The 16187-nt window shown below is 43.3% G+C and overlaps 2 protein-coding genes across 12 annotated transcripts in view; one reads left to right on the top strand and one right to left on the bottom strand.

The window, feature by feature from the left end:
• Positions 1-196: 196 nt before the first annotated feature.
• Positions 197-14502, top strand: aatf (apoptosis antagonizing transcription factor). 3 transcript variants are annotated; one of them, XM_053617679.1, is made up of 12 exons: positions 197-355; positions 1258-1431; positions 1569-1982; positions 2123-2260; positions 4912-5029; positions 5137-5368; positions 6582-6746; positions 6914-6997; positions 7234-7301; positions 7413-7493; positions 8335-8406; positions 13523-14502. In XM_053617679.1, exons 1-12 carry the CDS (start codon positions 271-273, stop codon positions 13566-13568), a joined length of 1677 nt encoding a protein of 558 aa, XP_053473654.1. In that variant the 5' UTR covers positions 197-270; the 3' UTR covers positions 13569-14502. The 3 variants fall into 3 exon arrangements, with proteins under 3 accessions (XP_053473654.1, XP_053473653.1, XP_053473655.1); XM_053617678.1 differs by having other exon boundaries at positions 5134-5368; XM_053617680.1 differs by lacking the exon at positions 13523-14502 and having other exon boundaries at positions 5134-5368; positions 8335-8669.
• acaca (acetyl-CoA carboxylase alpha) overlaps positions 14298-16187 on the bottom strand; it is a 31950-nt gene continuing 30060 nt past the window's right edge. For all 9 annotated transcript variants that reach the window (XM_053617668.1, XM_053617669.1, XM_053617670.1 and 6 more), the window contains 2 exons: positions 15794-15930; positions 14298-15229 (listed from right to left, as the gene is read on the bottom strand). In XM_053617668.1, coding sequence (XP_053473643.1) covers positions 15103-15229; positions 15794-15930 — 264 coding nt within the window. In that variant the 3' untranslated portion in view covers positions 14298-15102. The remainder of the gene's footprint in view (positions 15230-15793; positions 15931-16187) is intronic.

Below are 16187 nucleotides of genomic sequence, written 5' to 3'. Positions count from 1 at the left end.
AGGCATAATCAACAAAGGTCCTCTGAGGATGCTACAAAGGTGTGTGTGTGCAGAAAGAATGTTTTTATTTTTGTCCCCAAGTCAACAACAAAACTTTTGCGGACATATTTATTCTTCAGAAAACTGAAATTGCGCGTTCCCATACACGTTTGTATGTTGTGTTTGCACAAAATCCTAAAGAACACACAATTGGCGCTCGGTTATGGCGTTTGGAAGCTGGAAGGCGCATAGTGATGACGTACACAGCCGGCCAGCGCACTGAGAATAAACATGGCGGCGTCCATATCGGAGCAACTCGCGGATTTGTTGAACCCGCTGCCGAATTTCGCAGACCCCGAGGACGACCAGGATGACGGTATTTTAAACATAAACATCTGTTGTTTTTAGTGGCGCTTTAAAAACGGAGTTTAATGTTGTAAACACAAACAACAAATATTTCACTGTGAACGAGTCGCGCAACACGCTGAGAGTGCGTGGGTAAATCCCAAATAGCTCGCTGGTCCGTATGTAGGTGCACTACATAGGGGGTGACAGTGATGACTTATACGCACTATATAGTCCTGTAGGGGGCAATTCGGGACACAACCTGTTGACAGTTATCTGTAGCTATATACGAGTGTTTTAGCCAAGTATGTTGTTATTGTTCGTCAAGTCGGGGCTAAGTTTGATAACTTAACGACTGTTTAACTCCTTTTCTAGCTCTGTAGTAACATTTTTAGCACAATGCATACCTTAGGGGTGCCATATGCTCTACATAGGGCACCTATGTAGTGAGGGAGAAGCAATTAGATTTCAGCCTCTAACATAGAGCTTTCTATGGGAAGCTTTATAGAGTGGAAATGTGAAAAAGCAATATATTATTTTGTTTTTGACAGTGTTTATATAATTAAATATTGTGTCACGTGGTCATTGCTGGGAAAAAAAGGGTTATCTGTGAGCTCCTACAAACAAATGTGCACAAGCTTATTTTTTCCTCTTCATACAAAACTTCTGATGTAGAAATAGTGGAGACTGATCTGTTTGAGTAGAATATATAGATGAGGACTAAAGCACCGCTGCGGCACTCCTCTTTAGGTAGAGAGGAAAGTGCGAGTTTAATCTCACTGCACCACTACATGCATGTAGAACAGCATTTTGAGGGAAAAATAGAGAAGCATGACCCCTTCCCCCACCCAAAAAAAAGTCCATTTCATTATAAAATCAATCTCGGATAGCATTGAAGATAAGATGCTAATCACGGTTGTTCATTTTTTGCAGAGACCAAAGCCAGAGTCGTAGACAAGTTTGATGAGGGAGGCGATGATGATGATGAAGATCTCCCAGCCAGTGGACTGCGGAAGCGAACAGCTGCTTTGTTGGCAGATTCGGATAAACGCTATCGTGGCAGAGTGACGTCGCGCAAGGAGCTTGAGCAGGAGCTTGATGGCTCTGGTGTGTAAACCAAACAATCCTTTTCTCTCTGTGGCACTCTGCTACTTCACCTGTTAGAAATCTTCACCTGCTTATCCTGCTTGCCAAAGTTTTAAAGTTTAAAGGGGAAGTATCCTTTTTTTTCTTTTATTTATCAGCTGATGATGATGATGACGACGATGATGATGATGAAGACATCGAAGATAGACAGCTGGATAAAGAGATGGAAGTTGATGATGATGATGATGAGGAGGAGGAGGACGAGGACGACGACGAGGATGAAGATGTCGGTGATGATGACGGTTCACACATGTCCAGCTTGGTGTCGAAGATGAAGGGCACTGACTTGAGCTTCCCGAAAGAGACAGACTTCCGCAAGCTCACAGAGGGCATGGATGACCTGGGGGAGAGCGAGAGCGAGGATGAAGGGGAGACCGAGGATGACTCTGAAGAGGAAGATGAGGAGGACGACGACAAAGAAGACGTCGGCGACTCAGGAGATGTGATGACCTTCTCGAAGGAGAAGGTGGATGAAGAGGTGGAGAAAGGCAAAGCAGTGAAGAATCAGCTCGGTATGCATCGCAGTACCTGCTTAAAATAGATTTACTTATAAATAAATAAATAAATAAATAAACAAACAAACAGCCTGAGTCACAATAAAATATGTTAGCTTTTCTCATGTGGCTAAACCGCTTCCTTTTCCGCTCCACAGCTCTTTGGGACCTGATGCTCGAAGGACGAATTAAAATGCAGAAAGCCCTCGTGACGGCCAATCAGCTTCCTCAGCCCGACACGTTCCCCGAGTTCAAGAGCAAAGGCGGGGCCGAGTACGCCGGCGCGCTGAAGAACAGTGAGTGTAATCTGGTGTTATAACGTGTACACAGTGCATGCGTGTAACGTCACACCCCAGCGCTGCGGATTTCTCGCTCCCGATTGGTCAAAAGGTGTTGATTTTTATTTCCTGTAACTATATAGCAACAGCTCGCTCACAGGGACGTGTATGGCTGGACCAAGCCACTTAAACCTAATTTAAAAGTTGTCGATATGGCGAGGAGACGCTTTGATGAACATTTCGGGGAATGAGTCTCCAGTGTCAACGCGTCGGAACAGTCGGTCTTATTAACTCGAGAGAGGGAAAACGGAGGCTGACGAGGGAATCGCTTTTTTCGTAATTAACTTGTGGCGAGTTACTAGGGAACTCGCTTGTTTCTTGGACGTGAAATGTAACTATAAACGGATAAAAAGTTCCACTCCATCCCAACTAAGACCCAAAAAAGTCATTTATTTTTTATTTGGGTTATTGTTAAGCTGCAAGCAGGGAATGAAACCTAAAAGGAAAATAATCAGTGACAGGGAGTTGTTGTGTACTTTTGTTTTTTTTTTATCCGTTTAATGTTATGGAATGTCCTTGAACTTTTTTTTTCCCCTTAATAATCTTTTTTTTTGTAATAGTCCTCTTCTTGGTTCATATTTATTTATTTATTTTTTTGCTTTGTTTTTGAATCCGTAGCTATAGATGGATCTGCGTTACGCCGCTAAATGTCCTTCTATGATTGATTAAATCTCGCTTTTATACACCAGGCAGTCCAGGCGGATTTCCACACCGTCGACCCCCCCCTCCAAATCCCACATACTTTTATGATCCGAGACCGCACTCTACGGATTCTTCACGCCGTGGACAATTAATCCATTTGTGTGCCTCCTTTCAGAGCCTGGCTGCTCCTCATTTGCATATTTATTGCCTTGCTCCTCTCGCCGGCGAATGATTGATGGGGGGCCGTCCTCCTGAATGGCGAGCAGGGAGAGGGGGCGGCGGCTTTTGCCGAGCTCGTGTACTTTTGATTAGCGCTGAAGATGATGGAATCCTCGCACCCTCTTGCCTCTCCCCCCCGCCTCCCTCTCTCCCTCTCTCTCATGATAATGGATTACAGGATTGTTTTCTTCTGATGCGAATTAATAACTGTTGACACAGGGACGAGCGAAAGCCCCGCTGCAGGTTTTCTCCTGTATGACTGGTGGGGGATGAATTTGTCAGATTGGCAGCCGCTGAGGGAGGCTGCACAGATACGCTGCAAGTTGCTGCTTTTGTTTTCTGATTCGGTCTGACAGGAGAGAGTGGAGTTGCATGCGCTGCTTTTGAATCCTCTTGTTTTTGAGTGAAATTTACATGAAAACAAAACAGACTAATGGATACAAAACAAATCGGATAACGTGATAAGTAAGGAGTATAAACACTCGGGGGCATGCTGCTGTTGGAAAATAAACAACGAGTTACTGTTACCAGTCTGGAGTTTATTATTTTCCAAAAAAAACCAACGTCTTATTGTGCTTATACCACAGCAGATTGCTAGCTATTGTTGTTTTGTATTTATTAAAGAACAAAACCATGGGGGTTTTTTTTCCTTTTTTTTCCCTTCAAAATCCATCTATAGTTATGTTTCAGGTTGCGGAATGGAAAATTACTTCCTGATACTACTTCATTCCCTTGCCAGTCTCTCTCTCTCGCTCTCTCTCGCTCTCTCTCTCTCTATTTCTTTCCTCCCGTCTTTCCTTCTTTCTTTTTCTTTCCTTCTTTCCTTCCTTTCCTTCTTTCTTTTCTTTCCTTCTTTCTTTTTCTTTCCTTCTTTCCTTACTTTCTTTCCTTCTTTCTTTCTTTCCTTCCCTTCTTTCTTTTTCTTTCTTTCATTCTTTCTTTACTTATTCCTTCCTTCCTTCCCTTTCCTTCTTTCTTCCTTTCCTTCCTTCCTTTCTTCCCTTCCTTCTTTCTTTTCTTTCTTTCCTTCATTTCCTTCCTTTCCTTCCTTTTCCCTTTCCCTTCCCTCAAAAAATTCGCAACTTGGCATGTTACCAAGAAATTCCTTCGTCCTCCCGTAAATATTAAATTAACTTAATAAACAGAAAGCACTAACATATCAACATTCTTAAAATAACAATGTGTTTTTTTTTCTGTTTTTTTTTTTTTTTTAAACAATTTTTTTTGTGGTTAGTCTTAAACTTTGTGGAATTAGCTTAATGAGTACATAAATATAAACCTGAAGCTCCGTATAGACAATTAATCAATACCTTCTGACCAATCAGAATCGAGAATAGAGCAGCGCTGTGTGCTGGGACATGCTCCATACACAGTGTTGAAAGTTCTTTTTGGTTACATTTTAATATGGATTGCATTGTTTTTGTAAAGGAAACATTCTGGCTTGTCATGTATTTACTGTCGTCTAGTCTTGAATGTTACTCGTCACTTCTGCTCTTTTCCAATACGCACAGTATCAGATCTTTTGGCACCAGGAATCTTTATTCTGCTTTTTTCCCCCTCGTTGGCCACCATTCCAAGGTTCCGACCGGACTTTGTACTATCACTATAAATCTTGATGATCAGGATATTTTTTTCTTTTGTCACATCCCTAGGTAGGATGGATCAGTACCTAATGCTGTGCTTCAACCCTGTGATGTGAAACTTTGGCTATGAGCATTTATTATATACTTTCTGTCTGTGTTTAACAGGCCACAAAGCTCTGAAGGCTCTCCAGAGATCTTTATTAGAGCTGCAGGACCTGCTGCTGTATCAGAACCCAGAAACCAGAGCCATCTCGCAGGGGAAGACATGGGGACGAGACATCAGGTATCGCACACCGCATCCCACCGCTTTTCTGTCATTTTAAGCGTCTTTTAAAAACCGGATTTAAAAGTGCAGAGGGGTTTCTCAACCCGGAACCGTTTCTCCAGCAGCAAGTCCGAGGAAGACGAAGAGGTTGAGAGCGATGAGGGTGAAAACGAGGAGGATGGCGACGAGGAGGAAAAGCGGCCCGCAGGTCGAAGCAGACCCTCCAAGCGGAAGCTGGAGACGACGCAGTATCCTGACTTCATGGCTAAGCGCTTTGCGTCCTTCCAGCCGTACCGCGACGCCACGCTGCAGAAATGGTACGACAAGACGCGGCTCACCACGGGCAAGAACAACAAGGTAAAGGAGCCCTCGTTTTATCATGATGTACCTAATATATCGTACACTCATTCGCCCATCCATCTAGCCTTCCACCTTCTCATCCATTTATCCATCCATCCATCCATCCCTGCCTCACTCCTACCTGTCTATTCAACCATCTGCCTGCTCATCTATCTATCTGTCCATCTATCTGTCCATCCATCCATCCATCTACTGCCCGCCCTTCCACCTACTCATCCATTCCTCCATCCATCCATCCCTGCCTCACTCCTACCTGTCTATTCAACCATCTGCCTGCTCATCTATCTATCTGTCCATCTATCTGTCCATCCATCCATCCATCTACTGCCCGCCCTTCCACCTACTCATCCATTCCTCCATCCATCCATCCCTGCCTCACTCCTACCTGTCTATTCAACCATCTGCCTGCTCATCTGTCTATCTATCTATCTATCTGTCTATCTGTCCATCTATCTGTCCATCCATCCATCTACTGCCCGCCCTTCCACCTTCTCATCCATTTATCCATCCATCCATCCCTGCCTCACTCCTACCTGTCTATTCAACCATCTGCCTGCTCATCTGTCTATCTATCTATCTGTCTATCTGTCCATCTATCTGTCCATCCATCCATCTACTGCCCGCCCTTCCACCTACTCATCCATTCCTCCATCCATCCATCCCTGCCTCACTCCTACCTGTCTATTCAACCATCTGCCTGCTCATCTGTCTATCTATCTATCTATCTATCTATCTGTCCATCTATCTGTCCATCCATCCATCCATCTACTGCCCGCCCTTCCACCTTCTCATCCATTTATCCATCCATCCATCCATCCCTTCCTCACTCCTACCTGTCTAGTCAGCCATCTGCCTACTCATCCATCCCTGGTTGCCATCCATCAATGCATTTATCCATTTATACCTGCTTACCCATCCATCCATCCATCCGTCCACATAGTCATCAATATATCTGTCCATCCTTCTGTTCGTCTGTCCGTCCATCCATCCATCCATCATGAATGCGTCCATCCATTTATCCACCCCTCCATCAATAAATCTGTCTATCCATCCATCCATCTATCAGTCTGTCTCTCCATCTATCTGTCTTTCTGTCATTCATCCATCATTTATCTATCCATCCATCCATCCATCCATCCACTGGACCAGTCTTTCTTTTTCTCTCTTGACCCATTAATACGTTGCTGCTTATTCCCTCTGTCTGTCAAAGGGCTTCGGCGCGTTTGAGCGGAACATCCTGACGCAGGTGGAGCAGGTGCTGATGGATAAGGAGCGCCTGCTGAAGCGTACACAGACACGCAGGTCTGACTACAGAGTGCTGGGCAAACCGGAGCTCAGCGCCGTCACCACGCAGTCCCGCAGAACAGAGCCTGAGGTACGGGTTCTGCTGATAAACCAGACCTGTAGTACAGCTCGGTTCTGCTCATGAGGAGCTTCTCCAGAACCGTACAGGATTTTACTGAAAATTGAATGACTATAATAACCATGGTTGTGTGTGTGTGTGTGTCATAGACGTCACCTCATTGTCTTTTTTGCATTTAGGCCGCCGAGCCAGTGCTCAAAGCTAACGCACATCTCAAAGATCTGGACGAGGAGATCTTCGACGATGACGACTTTTATCACCAGGTACAAATCTCGAAAACAGCTGTGAGAAGTAAAGTAACAATTTCCACAGGGACTTGTGTAGTGAACATTGCTATAAAATCGCTGTGGTATAAGAGCAGTAAAACACTGTTATTGGAAAAGAATCAGCTTTGGGATGGGAACTGTAGCTGCAGCACGCCACTGTGTTGTTGATTGTTTTACTAGAACAGCACGCCCCCAAGTGTTTTATTCCTGACATTGCGTGTTTTCATTTGCAGCTTCTTCGAGAGCTGATCGAGCGCAAAACTAGTGCAGCCGATCCTAATGATCAAGTGGCTATGGGCAGGTATGTGTGTGTGTATATGTATATATGTGTGTGTATATGTGTGTGTGTGTGTGTGTGTATGATTGTTGACTTGTATCACTTATTACCGAAGCTGGGTGTGTGTCTCTACAGGCAGTGGCTGGCCATCCAGAAGCTTCGCAGCAAGATCAAGAAGAAAGTGGACACGAAGGCGAGTAAGGGCAGGAAAGTCCGGTAAGTTCCTTTACCTCCTTCTGTCTCTCTCTCTCTCTCTCTCTCTCTCTCTCTCTCTCTCTCTCTTACTTTCCTTCATTCACCTGCTCTCTTCCTTTTTCCTGCTTTCAGAGATTTCCTTTCCCTTTCATTCTCCCTTTATCTCTCTTCCCTTCTTAACTCCTTTTTTTCGTTCTTCCGTTTAGTTGTTTTCTTCTTTTCCCTACGTTTCTTTTAAATGTAATTTCTTTTATTTATTTATTTATATCTTCCTTCCTTTTTTCCTTCAGTTTTTCTTTTTCCCTACTTTCCTTTTTTTGTTACCTCCTTTTCTTCCCTCTTTCTTGTTTTTTTCCTTCTCTTTTTCCTTTCCTTCTTTTCCCCTTCCTTCATTCTTTCCGTATTCTCTTTTTTCCCCTCCCTTCCTTCCTTCCTTTTTTTCTGCTTCTTATTTTTTCATTCACCTCCTCTTTTTTTCCTGCTTTCAGAGATTTCCTTTCCCTTTCATTCTCCCTTTATCTCTCTTCCCTTCTTAGCTCCTTTTCTTTCTTTTTTTTTTTTTTTGCTTTTCTTTCTTTCTTCCTTTTTTTTCTTATTTTCCCCACGGTCCTATTATTTCTTTTCTTTATTTATTTGTATTTTCCTTCCTTGTTTCCTTCAGTTTTTCTTTTTTCCTATGTTACCTCCTTTTCTTCCCTCTTTCTTGTTTTTTTTCTCTTTTTTCCCTTCCTTCTTTCTTTCCTTATTCTCTTTTCCCCTTCCTTCTTTCTTTGTAATTTTCCATTTTCTTCCTTTCTTTCCTTTTTCATTTCACTTTCTTTTTAAAAATGTGTGTGTGTGTGTGTGTACGTGCATGTTTCAGATTCCATGTACACAGTAAGCTGATGAATTTTATGGCTCCTATTGACCACAGTACCATGGGTGATGAAGCTCGGTGAGTGAATTCTCTTTATTCCTTCTATATTTTTTCCAGACACGTCCGTCCGTCACACCACATATAATATCTCTAGAAAAGTAGAAACTCCACTCCGTGATGATTTAAATGAATCAGATAGTGAGTGTAATGTTCCCTGCAGACCTGACTGTTGATTTGTGTTTATTATTAAAATGATACAGCAGATTTCAGCTCCCGAAGCTGCACTGTATTTGCCGCTTTAAGTTTGCGTTGCAGTGATATATTGAGGGTCCTGCTGGAGAGGTGTGTGTGTGTGTGTGTGTGTGTGTGTGTGTGTTTAATTAATGGTGCTGCTCTGTCTGTCTCTGTCTTTCTTCAGTGCCCGCCTGTCAGCTAACCCTAATCCCCTCTCAAACAGAGCGCTGGCAAATCAAACAGCCTCGCCCTCCCTCTGTAGATATACATTCATTAACACACACACACACACACACACACACACACACACACACACACACACACACACACACACGCTGCCTCACAGTTTTCTGAATTTTTTTTTTTTGAGGAAACACAAAGAAAGCAATTTAAGTCCTTTTCCCTTTTTTCAAACTTTTTGTGCTTTTGTCGCTATCACCTTTTGACAGTAAATAAGAATGAAATAAACAATAAACAGCATTCTGACATGGAGAAGAGCGTAAACAAGTTTTTACTTGAAACGAGAAACTTCTAACTTGAGTCTAAGTTCGTGAGTTTTTCTCCAGGTTTGATCAACCTGATGGGTCTTGGTGTGCTTGCAGGCTTTCACTCCACCCAGGCAGGAGTCCCTCCTGTTTCTGCTTGTTTAATCGGTTCATCTTGGGCTCCAGTCAGCTAGCCAGTGTGCCTCATGTTTGGTTGGACTGAAAGCGCACAGCCACACCGGCCCTTTGCGGACAAGATCGAAGACCTCTGATATTGAGGGCTTCCATATGGAATGACCAAGAGTGTGACTCGTGTTACCACATACACCATGTTTCCTCTTGCACGATGTAACCTCATACACACCTTTACCTCGTACACATCTTTACCTCGTACACACCTTTACCTCGTACACACCTTTACCTCGTACACATCTTAACCTCGTACACATCTTAACCTCCTACACTCCTTAACCTCATACACTCCTTAACCTCATACACACCTTAACCTCATACAGGGTGTAGCCTTTTACACACCTTTACCTCACTCAGGGTGTATCCTCATACACATCTTAACCTCATTCAGGGTGTAACCTCATGCACATCTTAACCTCATGCACATCTTAACCTCATTCAGGGTATAACCTCATGCACATCTTAACCTCATTCAGGGTATAACCTCATATACATCTTAACCTCATTCAGGGTGTAACCTCATACACATCTTTACCTCATACACACCTTTACCTCATACATACCTTTACCTCATACACCCCTTTACCTCATACACATCTTTACCTCATACACACCTTTACCTCGTACACACCTTTACCTCGTACACATCTTTACCTCGTACACATCTTTACCTCATACACATCTTTACCTCATACACATCTTTACCTCATACACATCTTAACCTCATACACTCCTTAACCTCATACAGGGTGTAGCCTTTTACACACCTTTACCTCACTCAGGGTGTATCCTCATACACATCTTAACCTCATTTAGGGTGTAACCTCATTCAGGGTGTAACCTCATGCACATCTTAACCTCATGCACATCTTAACCTCATTCAGGGTATAACCTCATATACATCTTAACCTCATTCAGGGTGTAACCTCATACACATCTTAACCTCGTGCACATCTTAACCTCATACACATCTTAACCTCATTCAGGGTATAACCTCATATACATCTTAACCTCATTCAGGGTGTAACCTCATACACATCTTAACCTCATGCACATCTTAACCTCATGCACATCTTAACCTCATTCAGGGTGTAACCTCATGCACATCGTAATCTCTTACATGGTGTTACCTCTGACACGGTGTAACTTTGTACATGGTGTTCCTTCTGATGGTGTAATCTTGTACACGGCGTTACCTCTGACTCGGTGTTGCCTCTTACACCGTGTAACCTTGTACATGGTGTAAAATGTAAAAAGTGCAATCTTGTACAAGGTCAAACTAGATTAAATTGGGTGTTATATAGTGAACTCCGTGTATATTGCTTTATTCCTTTAGCTAGTTATCTAGGAAAGTAGGTTGCTGCCTGGCACGCTAACGTAACCGCTAGAGCTGTACACTCCTCTGTTTCGCTGCAAGCGGCCACTCGTACTGCATGTGCTTCCGTACAGTAAGGCTGCAGTAATATCATTATTGGTGCAGAAACAACACTGGTACTCGATACCCCCTTCTCATTTTGATGACATGACGAGACCTTGTTGAGGGTCACTCTGATCTGTCGAGGTGGCGTCGGAGAGGGGGATGGAGGTGGAGATGGAGGGATAGGAGCGCAGTTGAGGCAGGGCTTGGAGGAGGAGGAGGAGGACGGATCCAGTCTGGTGGTCACGGTCACAGTGACTAAAGTTAGCGTGTTGATACGGAGACTTTTTGGAATTACTGACGATCGTAGCGAGTAACAGCACTAGAGGCTCTGCAGGCCGACTGTACACGGTTTTTTTTTAATGATGACCGATTATTCCCCGGAAGTGGCGAGTTTTTTTGTTTTTTTTTGTGTTGGCTCACGTTTTCAAGGCGTGCTCATTCACGTGTTGGCTAAACTTTCTCCGGAAGGCGATTGAACTGTTACTGCATCCTGTGATTAGTTCTTATTCGAGAGAATCACTGCGTTCATCACACAGATCGAACTCCCGCGAGATCTGACTACAGGAATTTCCTTTTTTTTTTTTTTTTTTTTTTTGGATATTACATTTTATTTGGAAAAACATTTAGTTTCTCACATGTGTGTGTAGGGTGGTTTTTATTTATTTATTTATTTATTTATTTATTTTTTACACGGCGTGACCTTTTCTGTTCTCACCCTCTCGCTCGCTTTCTCTCATTTACATAGCTATCAATGAACTACAGTAATAATAATGATGTATGGCAACGGCATCAGCCGGCTGACCACTGACCTTTGCAGGAGTGGGATTCCAGGTGACCTTTTCCATGCGTACACGCACACACGACTTTTCTTCCTGTCCCCCATTGGCTCTGAACAGTAGCTGTGTAGCGTGTGTGTCCCCCAAACCCCCCACCCCACCCCACCCCCCCGACTGACATGGACCACTGGCCCCATGAATGTTAATGTGGCAGTATAGGAGCGCACACACACACACACACTCTGTAGGTATTCCATAGTGGGTTGAGATTAGCACTCTGCATTTAGTTCTAATGGTGACTGGTGATGCATTTTGATATGGAGTCATCTATTACTTTCCTTTTTTGACCCCCCCTCTCTGTGTGTGTGTGTGTGTGTGTGTGTGTGTGTGTGCGCGTGCGTGCATGTTTGCCATGGCTCTGTCAGAATAAGAATGTATGCATTATATGATAATCAGAGGGAGCCATAATCCTCGCCACTCCTGCCGCATTTCAAACAGGGATTGAGGATTAAACGGCCTGGCCCGAGACCCTCAGGACATTAACTCCCACCTGTGTTTGTGTGTGGGTGTGTGTGTGAGAGAGTGAGAGTGAGGGAACGTCAGGAATAACCGACTCTAAACTGTGCCTGTAGGTTTTAAAGGTCCGGATAGATATAAGGACGAGTGTTATGTCTCTATAGGATGCTGTTTGATGTTTGCTGATCAGAGCTACACTGCCCCCTAGTGGCTGCGGTCTGAATGCGCTCAGGACACGCAATCAGAACATTGGTGCAATATGTAAAAGAAGACTGTGGGTCCGTCTTTATTTGTAGTGGGGGGTGGGGGTTGGGGGTTGGTCTGATCTCTTAGCACCTATTTAAAAAAAAACCCAACCATCAATAATATGAATAGTAAACTTACATATGGTTTCGAGACCGTGCTGTCGGCCCTCTTCGTCATGATTAAGATTTAGATGAACTTTTTGAGCTTTAGAGCCTCTCATTGAATACAGCTTAAAATTGGAAGACCGGGTCATGATGGATCAAGATCACGTAGGTTTAAAACATATTAAAGTGTTAATTGCCTGAACTTTGGGGTTGGGGGGGTTCGTTCATTTGGAGCAAATGTTGCTAATTATTAAGTAATGAATAAAACACGACGGGCATGCTGTTCTAGGAGAAATAATTTAATCTCACTCTCCTCTATATTACTTTCCCCCGCTTCACTTCTCTCTTTCCTTCCTTTTTATATTCCTTTCCCTTCTTCCTTTTACCGTTCTCTCTTTCACTTGTCTTTGTTTATTTTTTCCTTACTTTCTGTGTTTTAGTCTCCTCCTTCTGATTATCATCTCATCTTCCTTACTTTTATTTTTTTAATTCCTCACGTCAAGAAAAGAAAAAAAAAACACCTCAGCTTATCGTGTTGCTGAGAAACTAAAGCGTAAACTCTTCTGTCCTGAAGACTTCTCTGAGTCAAAGATTTTACGGAATCTTAAGGGATAAAGGGCCGAATCTCATTATCGTTAATTAGATTAATTAAGGGGCCAAGCACCTGTAATGTGCCAATGAATCTGATGGTGAATTCGCCAAACAGGAAGTGAGGTCGTGTCTCAGCACACTGACACGAATATTGGTAGGCACCTTCTGGACCATGTCCTGAGGCTATGCAACAAATTTCGTGACGGCGCCACTTACTGGTCGAAAGTTACAATAACATGCCGGAAATGCTCGCAGCTAAGTCCAGTGTTGTGCTATTCCTCCAGATTTTGTCCGGTCTTCACCGAGTTCAGCTCACGTCATCTTGAGGCCTGTCTGAACAAAAGTTCTCAAAGGAACTCTGTTATTCAAAACCGTGTGGCTCACTGCACGTAAAATGCTACTTGCAGCTTTGATTGTTGTTGTTGTTGTTGTCATCATTATTATTATTGGTTAGTTCCTATGTTTATTAAAGCAGAGAAAGACCTTGTGCGTGACTTCGATACACTGGGGTTTAAGGAATCGATCATCCGAGACGTCTTTGGTGCATGATGTCTGCCAGATGTTCATGTCCTTTGCTTGTAATGTTTGTATGATTTTCGTTTTGTGAACTTGTAGTTCCTCTGTGTTCAGGTCCGAGCTGTACCGATCTCTGTTTGGATCCCAGATGCTTCAGTGAAGCTACTGATGGAGGTGGAACACACCTGAGGATCTCGCACACAATGCAAAAGAGACATTGCAGTGATCCGGACCGCTGCGAGCCGGCAGAATGTTCGAAAGAAAACAATTTTATGTTTTTTTTTTAAAATCATGTCATTGCTATTCTTTGGAAATAATTATAGAAATCGGACTTTATTTCTGATGTGCTTTTGTAATATAAAGTGACTTTTCCCCCCCCACACAACAATGGAGAGAAGTTCTTATAGCTGAAAATCTACAGAATATACTGTGCTGGATCTCACATGCTAGTATTTGGTAAAAAAGTGTTTATATGGTGTGTAAAAAAAAAAAAAAAAGGTAGGTAGTCAGCGGCGTCACTGTTACCGGAGGTTGATTATTTTCCTTTAACAGCACATCCTGAAGGTGCACGTTCTTCAGGCTCCTGCTTTTCCCTTTCTTCATATGTCTTCCATTTATATTCTGTGTTCCTACCCTTTTTACGTCTAGTGTTTGACATTCCCTCTTCTTTTCCCCCTTCCTGTCCTACTTCTCCCTCCTTTATTTTTTGCTTCTGTTTTTCCCTTTTCTTTTCCTCGGTTTCTTCCTCTCACTATTTGTCTCCTCTTGCAATTGTGAACCCTCCATCCCTTATTCCTTTCTTTTTGGGTTTTCATTGCTCCTTTTCTTTTCCTTCCACCAGGCCCCAACACGCGCCGTTCGGTAATAATCACCAGACTCCACAAGTGGATGAAGTTGATTTTTTTTTATTGAGTTAAATTCAGCGGGAACACGCTCGGGTCAGCCGGCACCGCTATCATGAATCAGTAGCACGTTCACTTTTAGTCCGGGTCTGTGCAAAGACGCGACCTTTCATAGAGTCGGCACCGTCGCCGGGAACTAGGACCCAAACCCTTTCAAGCAGCGTTAATGACCCTATAATTCCACCCCGAATCCCTCCATCCGCCACCTTTTTAACCATGAAGTTTCTTGCTTTTAGTCACTAAAGCAATAGCATATTTGTTTATCATTATTATTATTCTAACCGTTTTACTCTTCGAGCTCAAGTTTGGTCCTGAACGTATAGTTTAAGTATCAAGCACACTTCACCAATGTCTGTTAGCACAAATAACTCCTGCCCCACCCCTCAACACAAACTACAATTTCAGTTAATAAATTACAGAGTTGCATAACGCATGTTAAAAAAAATGAACACCATATTGTGCGTGTAACACTAAGTATTTAACAACCACACAGACACGTAACTGGGTCGAGGGAAGGGGGTAAGGTGCACTCGGAGGTGGGCGGGGTTATGATTGTACTGGCTTTAAAGAGTAGTGTGTGTGTAGTGTTTAAGCTTAGCGTTTTTTGCTGGATCGGTTTTGGCTCATTCCGTCAGACAGAAACGACGCTATGGAAGCCTAGCGCAGCTGGGTACAAAAGATGATCTTGACTCATCTCAAATTTACGTTTACAAGTCAAGAATCATGGCTGCCGTGACGTTTGCGACGGTGTGTCGGCTCCTCTCAGGGGTGGGTGTGTGGGTGTGGTGGGGTTCAGGAGGAGTTTGGGGCGTCCATGGTGGAGAGGATGCGCACCACTTCGGCCCGCTGCGTGGGGGAGATGTGCTGCGTCATGTGCACGATGGAGTCCATGGCCACCTCGGGGTTCGCCTGAACCAGACTGAAAGATGGACAGAGAGAAAAGAAAAGAAAAGAAAAAAAAAAGACATCAGCATCTTTCTTAGACTTGTTTTTTTTCCTTCTTTGTTTGTTGTGAATTATTAATGTTATTAAGAAAAAAGGAAAAGGTAACGTGAGACAGGTAGACAAACAGAGATAAAGACAAAGAAAGAGAAGGAAAGATTGTCTACCTAATGCCGGCCTACAAAAATAAACAAGCTGCAATAGAGTGATAAAGGTAAAGAAGAAGTAAAAAAAAAAAAAGATTGAAAGACAGCGAGGATGCACAGATAAGTGTGTAGACAGACAGATATATGAATGGATAGCTGAGTGCATAGACAGACAGTTTGACGGGTGCAGATACATTCAGGCGGCCGTACAGACGGACAGGCACAGAGACAGACGAGTCGGATGGATGGATAGACAATGAGAGGAGGGGGGGGAAAAACCCCCGACATGTTACAAGTAGAAAGATGACTTTTGAAAGTCCCTCCAGAGCCGGGGAGGGGTAAAGGGAAAAAGAAAAAAAGAATAAGAGTGTATATTAGGAATGCCGAGACGTTACCTGCGGATCTGTTTGAGAATGTGGTCCCTCCGGATGTACTTAATGTTCTCGTCGATAACAGACCGCGCTCCTTCCTCCTCAGCCAGCTGCTTCTCCAACCACTCCACCACGTCCTCATTACTGTCCCATAAATACGCCTGACACACACACACAAAGTAATGATGAAATACACCAGGAATTCTTTTCAACTTTGTCTGATTCAAATAAACTGCTTTTGACGTGAATAATTTGCATATTTGATGATCACCACAGTCCAAATTGTAATAAAAAACGTTCTCTTGATTAAGGCCCTACAGATAAGGCTGATTTGAAACAAAGCTGGACTCTGAAAGATTTGCTCTGAAAATGGGGAGGGGGAAATAAATAAATAAATAAATAAATAAATAACCCCGAG

Source organism: Ictalurus furcatus, chromosome 28, assembly GCF_023375685.1.
Source record: "Ictalurus furcatus strain D&B chromosome 28, Billie_1.0, whole genome shotgun sequence".
Classification (NCBI taxonomy): Eukaryota; Metazoa; Chordata; class Actinopteri; order Siluriformes; family Ictaluridae; genus Ictalurus; species Ictalurus furcatus.
The sequence above is the reverse complement of the archived record's forward strand: the minus strand, read 5'-3'. Positions and strand labels throughout refer to the sequence as shown.

Coding starts and splice junctions, on each gene's coding strand:
- aatf (XM_053617678.1), top strand. CDS start 271: ATGGCGGCGTCCATATCGGAGCAACTCGCGGATTTGTTGAACCCGCTG. Junction 356..1,257: donor CGAGGACGACCAGGATGACG/GTATTTTAAACA, acceptor CATTTTTTGCAG/AGACCAAAGCCAGAGTCGTA. Junction 5,369..6,581: donor CCACGGGCAAGAACAACAAG/GTAAAGGAGCCC, acceptor TGTCTGTCAAAG/GGCTTCGGCGCGTTTGAGCG.